The sequence below is a fragment of the Phacochoerus africanus genome, chromosome 8 (genome assembly GCF_016906955.1).
Source record: "Phacochoerus africanus isolate WHEZ1 chromosome 8, ROS_Pafr_v1, whole genome shotgun sequence".
Lineage (NCBI taxonomy): Eukaryota > Metazoa > Chordata > Mammalia > Artiodactyla > Suidae > Phacochoerus > Phacochoerus africanus.
The window spans coordinates 167584190-167605124 of record NC_062551.1 but is presented as its reverse complement, the minus strand read 5'-3'; the positions used below and the strand labels follow the sequence as shown (position 1 = coordinate 167605124).

General features: G+C 45.1%; 1 protein-coding gene and 1 pseudogene across 1 annotated transcript; both read right to left on the bottom strand.

Annotated features, from left to right (window-relative positions):
• Positions 1–334: 334 nt before the first annotated feature.
• LOC125134533 (olfactory receptor 2D3-like) lies at positions 335–1395 on the bottom strand. Its single transcript, XM_047793952.1, is given in 2 exon segments — positions 335–756; positions 758–1395. Coding segments are annotated over 2 exon segments (945 nt in total). The 3' UTR covers positions 335–449.
• Positions 1396–18090: 16695 nt separating this feature from the next.
• LOC125133414 (uncharacterized) lies at positions 18091–19771 on the bottom strand (annotated as a pseudogene).
• Between the last annotated feature and the right edge of the window lie 1164 nt (positions 19772–20935).

Sequence of the window (20935 nt, the reverse complement as noted above, 5' to 3'; positions counted from 1 at the left end):
ATGCGTGCTGCCCTTTTACCATCAGGCTTGACCATAGGACCTACTTTGGCCAAAAGGACGTGAGCAAAGAGTAGTGTGTCACTTCTGAGCAGAAGCTTTAAGCGTTGTCATGTATTTTGGCCATTGTTCCCTTCTCTCTGTCCCAAGACTGCCATGTTCCAGACAGGGCCTCCTCCTTCAGGCTGCATCCAAGAATCCAATGGCAGAAAGGCACGGTCTACCTACGACTGACATAGAACATGAGCGATACATGAACTTTCGCTGTGTAAGCCACTGGGGTTATGGAGTGGTTCCTCAGTGCACACAATATAGCAAGTTGATCAAGACAGCCGTGTTGGTTCCATGGACCACCTTTGTTCCACTGGCCAAGCGCTATGGTGGTTCAAATGTATGCTGTCCCCCTTTCACAGGACTGGATGTTCTACCCCAGGCGCCTCCTGTCTCCCAGTTCACCAGGCCACTCTACCCCTTCCCATCATTTTGAAAAAAGCCCCCTTGATGTCCTTGTTCCTCAGACTGTAGACCACGGGGTTGAGCAGGGCCGTGAAGACATTGTAAAAGAGTGAGATCTGCTTGTCTCGCTCAGGGGAGTAGCTGGAGTTGGGCCTCATGTAGACGTAGGCGGCTGGAGCATAGAAGAATGTGACCACCGCCAGGTGGGCAGCACAGGTAGAGAAAGCCTTGCAGCGGGCCTGCGTGGACTTGATCTTGAGAATGGCCTGGACAGTGCTGATGTAGGAAGCCAGAATGAGGGAGAGGGACAACAACAATGAAGACGCTGATGGCCAGGTCCACCATCGCAACGAGGTGGGTGTCCGTGCCAGCCAAGCTTCGCACTGAGGGACCTTCGCAGAAGTAGTGGTTGACCACGTTGCGCCCACAGTATGGCAGCCGCATGGCGAAAAAAGTATGGATCAGAGAGAAGACGACACCGCAGGCCCAGGTCCCAGCAGCCAGCCGTGTACACAGGCCCCAGCTGAGGATGACAGTGTAACGCAGTGGGTAGCAAATGGCCACATGCCGATCATACGCCATGACCACAAACAAAAGGCACTCGGTCAGACCCAAGGCACCAAACACGTACATTTGTAGCCAACAGCCAGCAAAGGCGATGGTCTGAGATTGAGCGAGAAGATGCACCAACATCTGGGGCATGGTGGTGGTGACACAGCTCACATCCAGCAGGGAGAGGATGCAGAGGAAAAAGGACATGGGAGTGTGGAGAGTCACGTCCAGACATACCAGGATGATGATGAGCCCATTGCCAAGGACTGAGCTCAGGTAGAGAAGAAGAAAGGCAATGAAGAGGATCCTGTTGGACATGGGGTCACAGGAAAAGCCACGCAGGATAAATTCAGAAACCCAGCTTTGGTTCTGCCCTGGAGGCATCCACATGGCTGGCCTATGAGAGAGTCACATTCGTTTAAATGTCATCTAACGTTCATACTCCAGTAAGGACTGGAGGCAGACAGGCTAGGGTTCTAATTCTGGGCCCACCGCTCACCTACTACTGTGAATCAGCTACTTCTCTGAGCCTCGGTCTCCTCATCCATAAAACGTGGCTAAGAGTATTCATCTCTCAGGGTTTCTATGGAGTTGGGGCAAGGTACGTGAAGCGTCGTACACAAGGCCTTCAAACACCAAAGAGCAGGAAAATGCTCATATACAGTCTCCCCCCTCTTGTTCCCCACCCCTCAGTGGACAAACAGGTCACTCGTGTGTCTAGCAACAATCAGTCACCACATCAGCACCAGCCCGCAAACCTGCAGAGGTGGCCTTCCCCTCTGCCGTGGAGTTTGTCCGAGGATGCTACAAACACCTCCTCACCCTGTAAGCATTTCTCCTCAGCAGCTGACAGTGTGAAGCATTATCAGTAAGGGGCGACAGAGGGGCATTGTGAGGATTGCAGCAGGAAGGCACTTGCGCTGGGTCTTCAGTCCTCTTGGCCTGAGAGCCAGCGGGTTGTGTAGAAGGGCAGTAGCACCCATCGCACTGACCTCAATGGACCAACCACAGTCACACTCAGACCACGCCCACTCTCGCCACCCCGTGGCCCCTTCTATGCGAGCTCTGGCTTGTGCTCTTCCCCGACCACCAGCCACCACCAATACTCCCCCCGCCCGCCCCCACCGCAAACCGTGTTTGAAAAAGTCTGAGCTCAGTCATTTTGGGGGAGGGGTGGGAGGGGAGAGCGTGTCAGGACTGGGGAGATGTAGGGAGGGAAGTACTTCCTAAATCCTTAGTCCCTTCAATGTGTGTGCTGTTCTTCAACCATGAGGCAGTAGCTGCCTTCCCTCCCCCACCTCACTTGCTACTTCTGGATCTGTTAGAGTTCTTTTTTTTTCTTCTTCTCCTTTTAGCAGTTATCCACTTTTCACTAGTTAGCAATTCTGTATATTAATCTTCTCCATCTACATTACTGGTGTGTTCTGTGTCCTGCCAGGATCCTGACCAAGACAGATGCTAAATCTATGGGGGAAGGAATGGATAAGGAACAGAATGTTACATAGTTACAAGCTATCCATCCATAAAGTAAGTATTAATTACAGAAGAAAATAGTGGCTATCAGCAGAGAAACTGGACAACATCTTAACTGAGTCAATGAACATTACCAACAAGGAACAGGTGGACCCAACGTGTTTCCATAGTGAAATCCTAACAATGTATCACCTATGTATTATTTCAGGCAAAAAACGCAAAGTCTGAATCTAATCATGAGGAAACATCAAAGACACCTAAACTGAGGAGTATTCTGTAAAGTAACTACCTTCTAATCTTCAAAAAATGTCTATATGAAAAACAAGCAAAGGCTAAGAATCTACAAGAGACGCAAGGAGACTGAAAAAAATATAACAACCAAAGTAAGGTATAATCCTGGGGGGGGGATATTATAAAAGACATTCATCTGACAATTCCTAAAACTAGAATATGAGTTAGATTAGTTTAGACAAGTGTGTCCGTATTAAATTTCCTGAATTTGATAACTGCTATAGAAGAGAATTACCTTATTCTCTTAAGTCTTAAGAACAATTTTCTGAACTATTAAAGGGTAAAGGAACATGATATTTGTAAATTATTCTGAAATAGTTCTGGAAATTATAATAACAATTACGCTAAAAACAATAAATCTAGGTATGGAACATATACGATTTCTCTGTAATATTCTTTCAGCTTTTCTGAGGGTTTTTAAGTTATTTCCAAAAGAAGTTTTTCAAAATATTTTTAATGTGAAACACTTTTTCAGACAAACAAAAGTGAGATTGTTTCAGGGGAATTCTCCAGGCAGCAAGAAAGTGACAGAAACACAAAAATGCAAAAGGAATGAAGAGACCCTCATGGGAAGGATAAATATAAATAACGAATGTAAACCATTAATAGAGTTTTATGGGACTTAAGTGAAAAACAAAAGATTATGGCAACAATAGAATAAGAAATGCAGCGTGATCTAAATAAAGTCAGTATTCTAAATGTTTAGCATACTTGGAAAAGCGCTAAAAATGATCACTTGCAGTAGACTGTGACAGGCCAAAGATACACGTTATAATATCCAGGAAAATCACTAAAAGAATAAAAAATGTATAGCCAACAACCCGAAACAGGAGAAAATGAACTAAAAAATATTCATTAATCTAAAATAATGCTCTTTTGAAAGAGGAAAAAAATCGAACATAAGATAGTCAAATGGGAGTTCCCGTCGTGAATCCGACTAGGAACCATGAGGTTGCGGGTTCCATCCCTGGCCTCGTGCAGTGGGTTAACGATCCAGCATTGCCGTGAGCTGTGGTGTAGGTCACAGACGCGGGCTCGGATCCCACATTGCTGTGGCTGTGGTGCAGGCCGGCGGCTACAGCTCTGACTCAACCCCTAGCCTGGGAACCTCCATATGCTGTGTGGCTGCGGCCCTAGAAAATGCAAAAAGACAAAAAAAAAAGTCAGATGAATCAAAAATAAGTGGAATGATGGTATGAACTTATATAGGTAATTACTTTAAATGCAAAAGGACTAAATAGTCTAATAAAAGTCATATTTTCAAGTGAGTTTTTTAAAAAACCCTACATATTATTCACAAGAAACACCCCTTACTCATGCTGCAATATATAAGTACATCAAATCAATACACTGTTTACTCACACTTACCCAATGTTACATCAATTATATCTCAACAACTTTGGGGGAAAAAGAAATACACTTTTATATAAGGTCATAGACATGCTAGGGAAAAAATACACCATTTAAATACTAACCAAAAGAAACGGTGTAGCTTCATGAAACATTTGTCAGAACTGACCATATGCTGCATCATAAATGTAAGCTCAAAAAAGTCCAAAGGATGCAAGTCATTTAGTGTAAGCTCTCTAAACTACTAAACTGGCTAGAAATCAATTTCAAAATAAATATAACGGGGAAGTACCCAACTCCTTTGCAATTAGCATACACTTCTAAGTAATTTATGGGACAAATTAAAATAAAAATGGAAATTAGTATATATTAAAATAAGTGTTGATAAAATAAAACATTATAAGTGCTTAGGGGGAAATTTAAAGCCTTAAATGTGTATATTAGAATATAAAAAGGCTAAAAATTAATCAACTGAACTTTCACCTCAAGAAGCTAGAAAAGGAGCTACAAAACACACCCCAAAAGGTGTGGAAGGAAATAAATCATGAAGATAAGCACAAAAAACAATGAAATGGTAGACAAACTTATAATGGAGAAAAATCAACAGAGCCAAAAATTCATTCTTTGAATTAACATATAATCCTTAGCAAGTCCTTAGCAAGACTGATAAAGAAAAATAACACCTGAAACTAATACAATGTTGTAAATCATAAAAGAAGAAAGAAAAAGAAAGAAAACACAAATTACCAACATCAGGAATGAAAAGGGGGACATTCCTATAGATCCTACAGCCATTTGAAAGCTGATTTAAAAATTACAAACACTTTATACCAATAAATTTGACAATTAAACAAAATGAACAAATACCTTAGAAAACGGAAATTACCAAAACTGACAAATAAGAACTAAAAGTCAGAAGAGTCTACTGTCTTTCCAAAAAAATTGAATCTATAAATTAAAACTTTCCTAGAAAGAAAACTCTAGGCCCAGACAGCTTTACTGGTGAATTCCTCCAACGTTTACGAGAGGCATAATTCCAATGGTAACAAACCCTTTCTAAGCATAGAAAAAGAATGAACATTTCCCAACTCATTTTATGAGACCAGCATAAAATCAAAACCGGAAAGTAGCAAAATTACAAGAAGGAAAACTCATAAGTGAGTCTCTTTCATAGGCATTATTGCAAAGCTCCTTAACAATGTAGTAGTGATATATTTTAAAAGATAATACGTCACAATCAAATTGGGTTATGACAATAATTCAAGGCTGGTTTAGCACTGGATAAGTAAACAATGTAATTCATCTGATTAATGGAAGTAAGGGAGAAAACATATGATAAACAGAAAAGCATCTGTTAAAAAATCAACAGTGAAGATTAGAAATAATCCTCCCCGTACAGGAGAAATAGAAGGGAACTTTCCTAATGTGATAAATATTATCCCCAATAAAAGAAGAAGCAACCTACAGCAGGTGTCGTACTACATGGTGAAATACTGATAACTTACTCCCTAACACTGAAAGTGAAACAAAAATGTTCACTATTGCCAAGTCTAGTAGTCCTAGCCAGTGAAATAAGTCAAGAGAAGGAAATAAAAGGCCAAAGGGTTAGGAAGGAAGATACAAAACTGTTATTATTTGCAGAACACCTGATTGTATAGGTAGAAAATTTAAAAGAACTTAAAGACAAAGTGGTCTTATTAATTAAGGACACCAAACTCCAACATATTTCTCTATACCAGCAACTAGAAACAATTCATAAGAGGACTTTTAAAAACCAAACATGCAGCAATAACTCCAATAAACTGTGTGTGGGAACCATTACTTAGAGAAATTAATGGAGACCAAATAAATGGAGGAACATGCCATGTTCATGCATGGGTTGGGCAATTCGACATTACAGAGACCTGAAACTGATTTATAGACTCAATACAATTCCAGGCAAAACCCTGGTGGTTTTTTTTCCTATATAAACTGACAAGCTGGTTATAATATTTATATGGAAATTTTGAAGAAAGGAGCCAAAGCTGGAGGACTTATCAGATATTAAGACTCACTATAAAGCACTATAGTTAACAAGTATGAAATTAGCATAACAGCAAAAAAGTAGATCAATGGAGGAGAATAAAGTCTAGAACAGACCCGTGAATATATAGTCACCTAACTGCTGACAAAATTGATCCCATAATGCAATGGGGAAAGCATGTTCTTTTCAATAAGTTCTGCTGGGTCATGTGGCTATTCACACAGGGAAAAATAATTTTAATCCTACCTCAACACGGCACACAAAAGTCAATCACAGATATTTTATAGATTTAAGTGGTAAAGACAGAATAACAACATTTAGAGAAGCAAACACAGAAAACTATTTGTCACCTTGTAATAGGCATAGATTTCTTAAACAGGAAAGAAAAAGCACCAACCATAGAGAAACACAAATGATAAACTATATAGTTATATATAAATTACATACACAGATAATTATATATAATGACATAATTACATACACAGATGACATTAAAATGAAGAATTTAAAATTTGTATCCAGAATAAAGCACTCTTACAAATTAACAAAGTAACAAAGACTGCCCAAGAGAATAATGGGCAAAATATTTTAAAAGACACGTCACAAAAGAGGCAGCTAAATGTCGTTAATCAAGTGAAAAGGCATTCAACATCATTAATCAGCCAGGAATTACAAATTAAGACCACAGCACACCACCACTCCACACACCAGAATGGGTCAAGTGAAACATACGTGGTATTGGCAAGAGTAACTGGAACTTTCTTACACTGATGATGAGAGACTAAATTTGCACAATCCCTCTGGAAAACTTTTGATGGCATCTCTTAAAGTTGAACACATGCACTCCACATTTCTCAGCAATCCTATGCCTAACTATATCCCCATGTACTTATATACACATACATATGTGTGTATAAGAAGGAAAGACATGCACAAAAATACTCAAAACACTAGTCAAAATAACCCCAAATAGGGGACTGCCCAAGTTTCAATCAACAGTATAATGGATTTAAAAAAACAAACAAACTGTGGTATGTTTGTATAGAGGTTACCTTCGATGAGGGTAAGAAACTCGGAGGAGACCTCAGGCCATCCTCGACCTCACTACCCCACCCCACCTCCTCACCTGAACGGTGGACCACCTGCGTGTCCCTCAGAGCCACCCCTTCCTTTGCCCTCAATCAGGAGCCCATTGTTTCTCACCCACAGTCCCACACAAGCCCCTCCTTAGTCTCCCTGCCTCTGGACTTTTCCTTGAAGGCATTCTCCATATGGGCCACTGCAAATGATTGTTCAAAATACGACCCTGGTCCTGCCTGTCTGCTGTTTAAAACCCTTCAAGAGTTCCCTCAAGTTCCAGCCCAAGACACTGGATGTACAGTGGGACCTCATTGTTTATCCGCTTAAATGTAGTAGGACATGACGGAAGACAGTGTGATGAAAAGAGTACACACACACACACACACACACACATGACTAGGTCACTATGCTGAAATTGATATAACACTATAAATCAACTATAATAGAAAATAAAAGGAGGAAAAAAGGACTTCCCAGTGCCCAATCACTTTAGACAGATGCACAGACCATTCCTAAATGATCTGCCCCCAAAGGATTTTTCAGCCTCAGCGCCCAGCTCTGTCTCCCACCTCATCTTTTTCACATATGCATAATCTCCACATGAGTATGCCCAGTTTTGTGTATCTCCTTACCTCTGTCACACCTTCAGAGCTTTGCTCAGGTCTCCAGCATAGAAGAGCACCAGTGCCTGCATCCCCACTGCCCATACATGCTCTGTTACACATCCAACTTTATTCCCAGCTGAGGACTCAGCTCAGCGATCACCCCCACCAGGAAGCCTTCCCAGGTCTATCCTACCATCTCCCACTCCTCCATCTTGACTAGATGCTCTCCCTCTCTCTGTCCCATAGCCCCTAGTGCCTATTGGTAAGTTATAACCCTAGTAATCCTAGAGGGCTCTGATATAAAGTCTAAGAACTAACATCTCAGGAGAACGTTCTCCCCTTCGTGTTAACTTAATTTCATCTTAACTATCTATATCTACATAGATGTAGTTAGAATATCTGTAATAAAGCATGGACATAGGCGTGAGTTTATAACCTTCTTTCAGGGTGGCTCTGCGGCACAATGGGCTTGTAGGTTTATAACCTTCTTCTCAGTAATAATAACAGCTAATGAACAATTTCTGCAGGCCAGGCATCGCTACTCATCCTCACAACAACTCACCGAAGTAAGTACCATTACTTCCATTTTCACAGAGGAAAATCAACTAGAGCACAGAGAGAGTAAATGACTCGCTCCAAACTGTAATTTACATGATGGACCCAGGATCTGAACCAAGGCAGTTTGGCTTTGGAGCCAACTCTTAATCATTATCTTCTTCGGCTCAGGCAAATAAGCTCTAAGTGGAACGGGTAAAGAATGCAGCTTCCTCCACCTGCACCTCAGTTGAGGTTTGGCACGAGACACTATAGAATCGTGCCCTCATGAGGTACAGCCACCAGACAAGACAGGATCAGGCCCCTTCTAGGACAAAGGACAAAAGTGGCAGCCACAGACTCTTTCACCTGATAACGTTTCCTCTGCATGCTCCCATCACTTGGTTGTGAGAAGCCATGGGGTTGCCCCGGATGCAGAGGAAATGGATGGAAGGTGACATGGGCAGTGATCGCCATTCTGGAACCAGCAAGTCTTTCTAAAAGCCTCTCTCTCTGAGTCGACCTTGCTTTCCGTGGGAATGGGGATGCTATTTAGCCGGGGGCAGGGGAGGGGGACTCTCCTAAGATTCCATTAGCCCAGAAGTTTCTGTCTTAATTTGCAATAGCCCAGGCCTCTAGCGAGCAGGGGTGGTGGGTCCTAATAAGTGCAGTCGCTGACGTCACTGCTGAAGGCTTCCTCCCGGCATAACCATCACTGTCCTCTCATGGTGTCTCTTAGCTGGACCTGGACACCTTGAGTTCAGGAAATGTTATTATTCGTTGTCTGTTTTTAGCTCCTAGAACATGGCTTGGCACAGAGGAACGATCCATATACACTGACGAAACGAATAAACAGAAGAAGGACGGAGGTCTAGGAAGAAGGAATGGGAGGGGACCGAGGTGTGGGGCGGTAAGGAAGAAGAGTGCGGAGGGAGGAACGGGGGCTAGAGGGATGTTGGGACGTAAGCATGGAGAGGACCCCGTGACCAGGTGACCTGGCTTCCTTTGACCTCCAGCCCCCTAGATGCCTGGATTCTGCATCTAGCCCCAAACCCAAAGACCATCTCACCGCTCAGGTATCCACAGAAACAAGTCATGGAGAGACAGTCACTTGTTCCTAAAGGAAAGAGACTGAACAGGAAGTGCCCATGGCACCTGAGCCCCAGGAGCCAGGATTCCAGACAACCCAATCTCGAGAAAAGCACTGGGTTTCTGAGAGGTCGGAGGCAGAACCCCGTGCCTTCTCTCCATCGTGCAGCCCTCTGCACCCGGCCAGGCCAGCCCTGGCTCCTGAAGACCTTGCCTGTCAGGTCCTCCGGTGCAGATGGAGAGAGCCTTGGCCATCCCAAGCTTCTCCCATTGGGCCAAGCTGCAGAGGCTTTATGGTCCTGCCTCCTTACCAGGTTTCCTGGGAGAGCGGGGGAAGGGCCACCCCCTTGCTTCCTGCCACCACCGTCCCTGTCCCTGGTGGGGATGCCAAGATGAACTGCCTGAATGTTGTCAACAAGAACCCCACAAGGAAGATGCCCTTGGGGACAGAGCAAGAGCAAACCACACCCAGGCTGGGGAGGCGAAGTGACCTGTTTTCTCTTCCAGCTTCCTGGGGGATAGGACCAGCCCAGGAGAGAGGCAGTCAGTTGGCACCTGGTCACCCTGTGGAAATGTCAAGAACTGAAGGCCACATGCTGATGCCCCTCGTACCCCCCAGACGCCACCTTGCTATTTAAACCCCATTTGAGTCACACCTCTATTCCTTACTGAGCTACCTTGGGCACATCAAATCCTTCCATTTCCCGCCAGAAAACACCTTGGACATGAGGATGACGATACGCTGGCCACGGAACACCAGCCTCATACAGATGTTGAACCAGGTCCTAGCAGGCAGCGCCTGGAAAGTAAGTATCAGCTGCAGGTAAACACGCAAGGGGGCTGAGGCCCAGTGGACACAGAAACGTGCCCAAGGGCTCACACCTACTAAAGGCAGAGCCTGAACTTTTTTTTTCTTCTGCTTTTTAGGGCTGCACTCCCGCCATAGGGAGGTGCCCAGGCTAGGGGTCGAACGGGAGCCACAGCTGCTGGCCTATGCCACAGCGATAGCAATGCCGAATCCAAGCCACGTCTGCCATCTACACCACAGCTCACAGCAATGCCAGATCCTTAGCCCACTGAGCGGGGCCAGGGGTCGAACCTGCATCTTCATGGATACCAGTCAGGTTCGCTTCCAGTGTGCCACAGCAGGAATTCCCCAGAACCTGAATTTGAATCAAGAGCTATCACGTTCCAGTGCCTGCTCCTCAGTTTGCTCCTCTGTAAAATGGTAACTATAACATCTTAATCCCTCCAACCTTCCGGGTTGCTGGGAGAATTCAGTGAGGTAATGTGTTGAAAGCCCAGCACAGGTCCTGGCCATGCCGTCCATGGTTGTGAGTTCCCGTGTCTGCTTTCTGTCCGGGCCCGTGTTCCGCTTCCATTCAGGCAAAGGAGGTCTCTCCTGTCAGCCACAGGTCACCCGAGCCAACCACTTTGCAGAAACGTTGTGAGGTGGTGTTCAATGAGGTCATTCGCAAAGAGAAATTTTGTAAAAACTATGGTGAAATTACTTATGTTAAAAACAAGGGTCAAGGAAGCTTGAAGGCATTATGCTAAGTGAAATAAGCTAGGCAGAGAAAGACCAACACCGCGTGATCTCACTTACAAGTGGGATCTAAAACCATCGAATGCAAAGCAACAGCACAGAGAGTAGCGTGTAGCTGCGCGGGGCTGGGGGTGGGAAAACGGAGAGAGGCTGGCGCCAGGGTACAAACTCTCAGGTACAAGACAGCACGTCTGGGGATCGCGTGCACAGCGTGGTGACGACAGCTAACGACACGGCAACTCACGAGGTGCTGTGAGAGCAAAGCTTCAGCCTTCTCACCAACAGCAGCAGCAAGATGGCAATTATGCGACGGGAAGAACAAGTAAACGAACTTTGTTGGGGTAACTCTTTCACGACACATACCGGTGTCAGTTCATCACACTGTGTACCTTGAACTTACTGCAATGTTACAGTAATGAACATTGTGAATTAAGTCTCAATAATTTGGGGTGAAGAGAGGAAAGAAAAATCAGTTTATAAAATGAAAAACAAAACCCAGAGCTCAAAACTCTTCACACCCTCATCGTTCTACTGCTACAATGCAGACGCCTGTTCTCCGTGTTCTGGGAGTTGTTTGCATCTGCTGCGTTTGTACCGTGAAAATACTCTGAAGACGATGTGCTCTGTAGGTCTCTGCGCCACGCTGGGTTCGGTGACTTTATGTTCCCTTGAAATCTGGCCACCATGGGGATATTGACCCAACATAGAAATCAGCAAACGATTCAAATCCGAACTCCTTCCCCCTCCAGGATTGCTTGTTAAACATTTACCAGCACAGGCATTCCCACTGTGGCTCAGCAGGTTAAGAACCCAAGAAAAGTGTCTGTGAGGATGTGGGCTCGATCCCTGGCCATGCTCAGTGGACGCAGGATCCAGTGTTGCCCCAAGCTATGGCACAGGTCGCAGGTGCGGCCATGGCATGTGCCAGCAGCTGATTTGACCCCTAGCCTGGGAACTTCCATGTGCCACAGGTGTGGGATACAAAGGAAAAAAAATTAAAAGAAAAAATGTACCAGCACACCACTGCTTCCAGTCCTGAGTCCTGAGAACTTCGACAGCTCAGAACAACCTAACGCTGGAGGCGTCCTGCTCAAATGTTGGGGGAGCCTGCAATGAGCCCTCATCCAGGAGAAGCCCAGCCCAGCAGCTCAGTCCCTCTCAGCCCTGTTCTCCTTGCCCTAACCCAGACAGAGTGACAGAGCCCCTGGCACTTGCCTCTGGACCCTCGCCAGCCCCCTCGCAAACCTCAGCAGGGCCGGCCAGGGTTGAGGGCTTCTGAGGCAAAACACACAGCAGACCAGCTCTGCCGTCAGGGAGCTCCCAGGCCCCACAGGCTCCCACCTCTAGGGACAAAGGCCAAGGGCACTCAAAGCCTACTTTGTACAGGCCTTGGGAGGCAGGGATTTGACAGGTGAGAAAACAGCATCAGAAAGGGTATGAGCTTGTCCAGGGTCACAGGCTGAAAACAGGAGGAACCCAGGTGCAAATGGAGGCCGCTGCTACCCGCACCTGGCCGTGTCTTCCGAGGCACGTTTCCACCTCCCGAAAATGAGAACGACTCTTACTTCTCTACCAGGTTCTGATAAAACCTGATGTAGAGATGGCATGCATGGGTGTTTGAGGCCAAGGCTTAGCACAGCACAACCACTTAATAAAGGTAAATCGCATGCCTGCGTCTACTTCATGATGCCCGCTCTCCGACTCCCTCAAATTGCACTTTGCATCTCTGGGGCTTGATCCAGTGCGTCCCTGAACTTCCTCCAGGGATAGGAGTACCCAAGGATTCCATCTGGGTACTTCATGGTCCCTTGGGAGGGGCGAGGCCAGGGGACTTGGATCCCAAGGCTCCCTCCAACCCTCAGCTCTTTCTCAGACTCAGCCCCAGTCTCACAGGACAGCTCTGTGGAAATATGCTCCTGTACGTACCTCCCCGCTACACACACATCCTTCTGGACCAGCTCGACGGGCCCAGAGATCCAGGGAGGAGGCAGGAGTCTGGGCCCAGGACTCAGGACAGAGGAAAACTCGTCAGTCCCTTTCTTCGGAACCATGACAGAAACGATAACCATCCTGTGCCCTGAGCCAAGGCCCTGACTCCTCTCGCACAGGTTACTGGCCCGCACTTCAGCTCTGAAGAGGCCCTCCCGGCAGGATCCATCTGCCCACTAGACGCAGGAAGAGACCGTGGCCCAGGGAGATGCAGTGGCTTGCCCACAGTCAGAGCAATCTAGAATCACAGGTAGGATGAAACTTGGGCCCCCTCGATGTTTTAAATGACAGAATTAAAGAGTGCCAAGCCTAGTCCTGCCCTCCGTATTCCAGATACATGGTATGTGACCAGAAAAGGATCAGTGACTTGGCCAAGACCACGCTGCTGGATAATGACAGAGCCAGCACCAGAACCCTGCACTCGCCTCTCGGGCTGGGTCGACAATGTCATGTACTTCAGTGCTGGAGTCTAAACTGACGGCCGTGCCAGAACACTAACTGAGGCGTTCCCACTGTGGCTTAGTGGGTTAAGAACCTGCCATAGTGTCCGTGAGCATGCAGGCTCAATCCCTGGCCTCACTTAGTGGGTCAAGGATCCAGTGTTGCTGCAAGCTGTGGCACAGGTCTCAGATGAAGCTCGGATTCAGGGTTGCCATGGCTGTGGTGAAGCTCCGATTGAACCCTCAGCCCAGAACTTCCATATGCCACACATGCAGCCCTAAAAAGAAAGAGAAAGAACTCTAACGGAAATCCTTCCTGCTGGCGTGATCGCCACTGGGGTTGGGCCAGCCGAGGAGTCGACAGGAGGTAGAAGACTGGACTCTGGAGGCTTAATCTGAGCCAGACGGGCCCGCAGGCCTCAAGGAGACGAGGGAGCGCTGTCAGTAGGGGAAAAGCTGGGCCTGCCCCAGTCCTAACAACAGGGGACTCTCTGTAATTGGCTCCAGGCTGAGAGGGCCTCTGCGGGAATTAGCTCTCACTTGCTAAGACAGGCGCCCTAGAGGGTCTTCTGGGTCTGTGTCTGGGGAGGGAGCTGAGGGCAGTGGTGGGAGGAGGCGACAGTACTAACGGTCAAGAGCATCCGAAGGGTCCTTTGGGACGGCCGCACATACCAAGTCCTTCAGGTACGTTTTCTCCCCAGGTCTCCTGGGAGGGAGGTGTTGTGGTTCCTGTTTTCCAAATGACGACAGTGATGGTGACAGATACTCACTGCGCCCTTGTCATGGGCCAAGTCCTGAGGGCGTCACGGGTGCTGGTTCTGGTCACGTCACTGCTCTCCAAGTCAGAAGAGCCTTCACGGTCAACACGCCCAGGTCCCTTCTCTGTTTTTTTGCAGCATGGAAATTAAAACTCAGAGAAGGGATGTCACTGGGTTTCATGAGTTAGTGCCGATGGTTAGAACCTAGAAGTCCTGTCTCCCAGACACAGAACCCTGCCGTTGACCCCAGGCTCGATTCTCTGCTCTGTTCTCTAGGAATCTGGAGAAAGAACTGTCCATCTGCCCAGTAATAATGAACTGCAGGTTTCTTTTCATGCATGCCCTCAGCATCTTGATTCCTGGATGTTTGTGTCCCCCCAGGCTGTAAATCTTGTGTGAACCAGTGAAAGGACACGTAGGTCAGACAAACTAAGAGGACAGCAGTAATAATGACAACAACAACAATGATGATGGTGCAGTGATAACAATGGCAAAATCCTATGGGTGTGGCTTATTATTTGCTTTACTTACGATAACCCGTTTAACATTCAGAACATCCCTATGAGTTACTATCCAAAATATATAGACAGCTCATACGACTCACTATCAAAAAAACAAGCAACCCAATCAAAAAATGAGCAGGTCTGAATAGACATTTTTCCAAAGAACACATACAGACAGCTAGTGGGCACAGGAAAAGATGCTCAATCATCACTAATTATCAGAGGAATGAAAATCAAAACATCAACAAGGTACCACCTCACACCTGTCAGAATGGATATCACCAAAAAGTCTACAAATAACAAATGCTGGAGACAATATGGAGAAAAGGGAACCCTTGTACACCGTTGGTGGGATGGAAACTGGTGCATCCACTATGAAAAACAGTCTGGAGGCTCCTCAAAAAACTAAAAATAGACCTACCATATGATTCAGCAATTCCAGTCCTTGGTATATCTCCAGACAAAATGAAAACACTACTCTGAAAAGAGACGTATACCCAGTGTTCAGACCAGAACTACTTACAATAGCCAAGACACGGAAGCAACCAAGTGTCCATCAGCAGGTGAATGGATCAAGAAGATGTGGTGCATACATACGATGAAATGTTACTCAACCATAAAAAATGAGAATGAAATTCTTCCATTTGCAGCCGTGGGGATGGACCTGGAGAATATTATGCTTCGTGAAGTAAGTCAGACAAAGATAAACACTGTATGATTTTACTTATATGTAGAATCTAAAAAAGAATATAAATTAAAGGATATGCAAAAGAGAAATAGACTCGCAGATGTAGAAAATGAACTTGTTTTGCATGGAGAGGTGGGGGAAGGGCAAATTCGCGATATGGGATTAAGAGATACAAACCACTATGTATAAAATAGATAAGTAACAAGGATACATTGCACAGCACAGGGAATGATAGCCATTACTTTCAGTAATTTTTCTTGGAGTATAATCTTTAAAATGCTGAATCACTATGCTTTACGCTCTAAACTAATACACTGGAAATCAACTACACTTCAGTTTTTAAACATTTCTGTGAACTAGTGTTATCTCCATCATTTTGAGATGAGGACACTAAGTTATAGAAACTTGGTAAATGTGATCAAATCTCCCAAAGCCACTAATTGGCAGCCTAGGATTTTAAAGTGGGTGATGTTAAGAGCGGAACAACGATCTGTCTAGAAAGAAAGAAGAGAAGAAAAGAAGAAATTGAGCCTGGCCAGGCTTGGTGAGTCAAAGTGCGAGTTGCTAAGCCCCAAAGCACAACCTCCACCTGTTACCAGGGCCGCTTTGTTCATGCACCCGCCGAGCAGTGACAGCGTGGCTGGGGACAGAAGCCGGCTGGTTTCCACAGGACAGATCATCCCATACACTCAGCCGTTAAAATCCTTTTCAGCCGAGGCCACGCCCTGGTGAGCATTCACACGAATATCATCACCGTCTTCGCCAAGTCAAAGAGGACGTCCTCAGGTCTCCTCCCCAGACCTTGTTCTCGCCAGTTTGTCGAATCATGTTCCTTTCAAGTCTCTGGCCATCCAGGCAAACCATTGGCCACAGTCCATCACCTATATAGATTCTTGGAGATCATGCAGTGGCCAATCGGCACATGAAAAGATGCTCAACATCACCCATTATTAGAGAAATTCAAATCAAAACTGCAAGGAGGTACCACCTCGCACTGCTCAGATTGGCTGTCACTAACAAGTCTGCAAATAACAGATGCTAGAGAGGGTTCAGAGTACAGGGAATCCTTCTGTACTGTTGGTGGGAATGTAAACTGGTACAAACACTGTGGAAAGCCGTATGGAGGTTACGCAGAAAACTAAATACAGAACTACTTACTATATGATCTAGCAATCCCGCTTCTGGGCACATATCCAGACAAAACTTACATTCAAAAAGATACATGCACCCCTACGTTCAGTGCAGCACTATGCTCAATAGCCAAGACATGGAAACAACCTAAATGTCCATCGACAGATGAACAGTTAAGATGATGTGGTATATATACACAATGGAATATTACTCAGCCACAAAAAAGAATGAAATAATGCCATTTGCTGCAATGTGGATGCAACTAGAGATTCTCACACAAAGGGAAGTAGGTCAGAAAGAGAAATACAAATACCATGTGATATCACTTATATGTGGAATCTAATATATGGCACAGATGAAGCTATCTACAAAAGAGATACAGACTCACAGACATAGAGAACAGACTTGTGGTTATGTGTGAGTGGGATGGACTGGGAGTTTGGGGTTGGTAGATGCAAACTGTTACATTTAGAATGGATAAGCAATGAGGTCCTACTATATAGCACAGGGAACTGTATCAGGTCTCTTGCGATGGAAAATGATGGAAGATAACATGAGAAAAAAAGAATGTATATACATGTATGGCATATAAAAGAATGTGGGTCGCCTTGCTCTATAGCAGAAATTGGGAAACACTGTAAAGTAATTATACTTTAATTTTAAAAGTGAAAACAATGAAAGCAAAAATCATAGATTCTTACCTCTGGTCATTTTTCCTTCTAGATAAATGGACAGCCAAGCTCCCTACTTGGTGTTCTGCCTCCTAGAAGGATTTCTCTTCAGCACTGTCCTTCGAGGACGTCCAGGGAAGGAGCTATAATATGATCGTACAGCTGTCGACTTCCAGGTGGTACTTGCATATCGTGCAGGGCCGTCTGTAAACCAGACCTGACTTTCCTCTTCCTCATCAGCCGACCATAGGGAGGGAACTCCCCACGAGAGGGTAGGTGCAGGCCATGGAGGGTCATGTACCAGGAATAGGGAATTTGGGCCACTTCCTCACGTAACCTGTGTGCCTTCACGGACTGATGAGTCCAGTTCTGTGCATATACCACTTCCGTTTGACCATGGAGTTAGTGCAACCACGTGAGCCAACTTTGTCACTCGGCAAGTCAGACAACATCGAGAGTTCAAGTCGCATGGTATTTTCATAGCTTATGGTTAAGTGTTCTGTCGCAACCAAATGCTATTTCTCAAAATGAGGCTAGAATAGCAAGATTTCCTTCCAGTATCCTAAGGGTCTGTGCTGTGATTCACCTATACGTGCTGCCAAAGTCTCCAAACAACATCTCCACCTGCTGCTGACACTTCAAGATCCATCAGATCTGCTGGGTCACGGGGTCCAAATGCAAGAGCAGCCTGGACCATCAGGTCTGCTGGGTCACAGGGTCCAAATGCAAGAGCAGCCTGGACCTGAAGAACCGTCTCTTTTTTTTTCCCAGGCTTTATATAACACTAGAGGCTTTTCCTGTCACTCAGTAAATACACCAGAATGGCACACCCAAAGGAGGAATATGTTCCATCCGAAAATCCAAGCCCATGTATAACCTCCATCCCTGCCACCAGTACACATCATGCCTTTTTCTTAGCGGCAGGAAGGGGCCAGATGCAACAACTTATCCTTCACTTTAGAAGGGATAGCTCAACATGCCCGCCACCACCGGACCCCTAGAAATTTCACTGGAGTGGAAGTCCTCTATGTTTTTGTCGGATTTATTTTCCCTCTTCTGACATGCAAATGTCTCACATAATGCCTAGCATAGTGGCAACTTCCTGCTCACCAGGTTCAAGCGCACCACAGTATCAATGCAGTAGACTAGTGTGACATCTTTTGGAAATGGAAAGGCCATCAAGATGCCTGAGACAAAATAATGACCTAGGGGCAGAGTGTAAACAGTGAAAGAGAACAGAGAAAAGTGCACTACTGACATTACCAGCTGAAAGCAAACTACTTCTGGTGTCTTTACTACGAAGTATTGGGAAAAAAGCATTTGCTAGATTGATGGCTACATACCAGGTACAAGAGAGTAGGTTCATTTGCTCAAGCATCGAAATCACATCTGGAAACACAGCTGCAATTGGAGTCACCACCTGGCGAAGCTTACGATAATCAGCTGTCGTTCTCCAAGATCCATCTGTTTTCTGAAAAAGCATAATAGGTGAGCCGAATGGGAATATGGTGCAATCATCACCCCTGCATCCTTCAAGCCTTTGACGGCAGAAATCTATAATCCCTCCGGGAATGCGGTATTGCTTTTGGTTTGCTATTTTTATATTAGGGGAAATTCTCATGGCTTCTCATTGGCCTTTCCTACCATAATAGCCCTGACGTCACAGGTCAGGGGTCCGATGGGGCTCTGCTGGCTCCTGAATGTCTACCCCCAATTGTGCATTCTAGAGCTGGAGAGAGAACCATAGATGGGGCTCAAGGGCGCACGTGCACAGAAGGTCAGCCAGACCCAAGGTAACTGCATTAATTACCTAACCTTCATCAGCCCTACTCTGACTGGTGGATCACAGCGACATGTGGGATCTCTAGGAATTAGGGTCAGCCCAGGACCAGTATCCAGTAATGCCTGGAAATCCTGATTATGTCCTTTTCCCCAGTGCAGCCACCCTGGCAGAATTCCCACACCCAGTCCTTCCTTGCTGGCACAGTCCTCGCGGCACAATCATATGCTCGGGGAAGAGACCTGCTCCCTAGCCCCCCGGGCCGAATCCTGGTTGGTCAAAGGCCAGTAGTGGTGTTCTTCCTTTTGCCATCAGCTGGTTTTGACAGGCATGCGATCTGATTCCAACTTGTGGGAAGACTGCTAGGGGCCTCTGGGAAAGGCTCTCCTCACTTGTAAAAAGAAACACATGAGGAAAAAAAAGTCCTCTTCTGTTAGATGGCATCATGTGGGCACATGGTGCCCATGACTGGTTCAATCATCATGTGGGCACAAAGAGTCACATGTGATCACCAATATTCTGAGATTGGCAGCTAGGAAGTTGGGACCAAGGGATTTCTTTATTAATGTAAGTTTAAAATTGTATAATCACTTCAACCAAGTCTTCCCCATAGGATGTGCCTTGCCCTACCCCTGAGAGTTAATATGTCTGAGTTCCTGTGAGGGTATATATGATTGTAATTACAGTTTTTTCTTTCAACTTCAATGATGTAACTGGCATACAGCACTGTACAAGTTTAAGATGTAGAGCAAAATGATCTGACTCACATGCCTCGTGAAGTGATGACCACAATAGGTTTGGTGAACATCCGTCATCTCATACACATACGAAATTAAAGAAATAGAAAACAAAGTATTTTTCCCCGTGATGAGAACTCTTCAGATTTACTCTACTCACAACTTTCACATGTAACGCAGAGCGCTGTTGATTATGTTTCTCACGTTGTACACGACATCCCTAGTGCTCATTTCTCTTATAACTGGAATTGTCTACATTTTAACTGCCTTCACCCAATCCCCCCTTCCACCCCATCTCTGGCAACTGCACATCTGATCTCTTTTTTCTATGAGTTTTTGTGCTTTTGAAGTTTAACTTACCCACAAAACTATATTCGTTTCTGGTACCCAATACAGTGATTTGATATTTGTATACATTGCAAAATGACAAGTGTATTTATCACCTGTCACCCTACAAAGATATTACGTAATTATTGACTACATTCTCTACATTATGCATCTCATACCCATGACTCATTTACTTTGTAACTAAAATTCCGGATGGACTGGGATTTGGGGGTTAGTAGATGCAAACTATTGCATTTGGAGTGGATAAGCAATGAGGTCCTGCTGTATACTGGAGGGAATTACATCCAATCACTTGTGATGGAATATGATGGAAGAAAATATGAGAGAAAGAATGTATATATACCTGGGTCACTTTGCTGTACAGGAGAAATTCACAGAACATCGTAACTCAACTGTAATAAAAATTTTTTCTAAAAGTTTTTTCAAAAAATTATTTTGGCTATTTTGGGTCTTCCATGTTTCCACCCAAATTTTGGAGTTATTTCTTCTATTTCTGTGAAAAATTGCCATTGGCCTTATGACCGGGATTGCGTTGACTCTGTAGATTGTCTTGCAGTGTGTCATTGCAGTGTGGTCATTTTAACAGTATTAATTCCAATCCATGGACGTGCTGCATCTTTCCATCTGTGTCATCGTCAATTTCATCTCTTTAATTAGATTTATTCCTAGATATTTTTCTTTTGATGCAATTGTAAATGGGATTGTTTTCTTAGTATTTCTTTCTGATGGTTCATTGTTACTTTATAGAAATGCAACAGATTTCTGCTTATTAATTTTGTATCCTGCAACTTTACCTGTAAACAGTGACAGTGTTACTTCTTCTTTTCCAATTTGGATTCCTTTTAGTTTTTTTCCTTATCTGATTGCTGTGGCTTGGACTCCCAATACTATGTT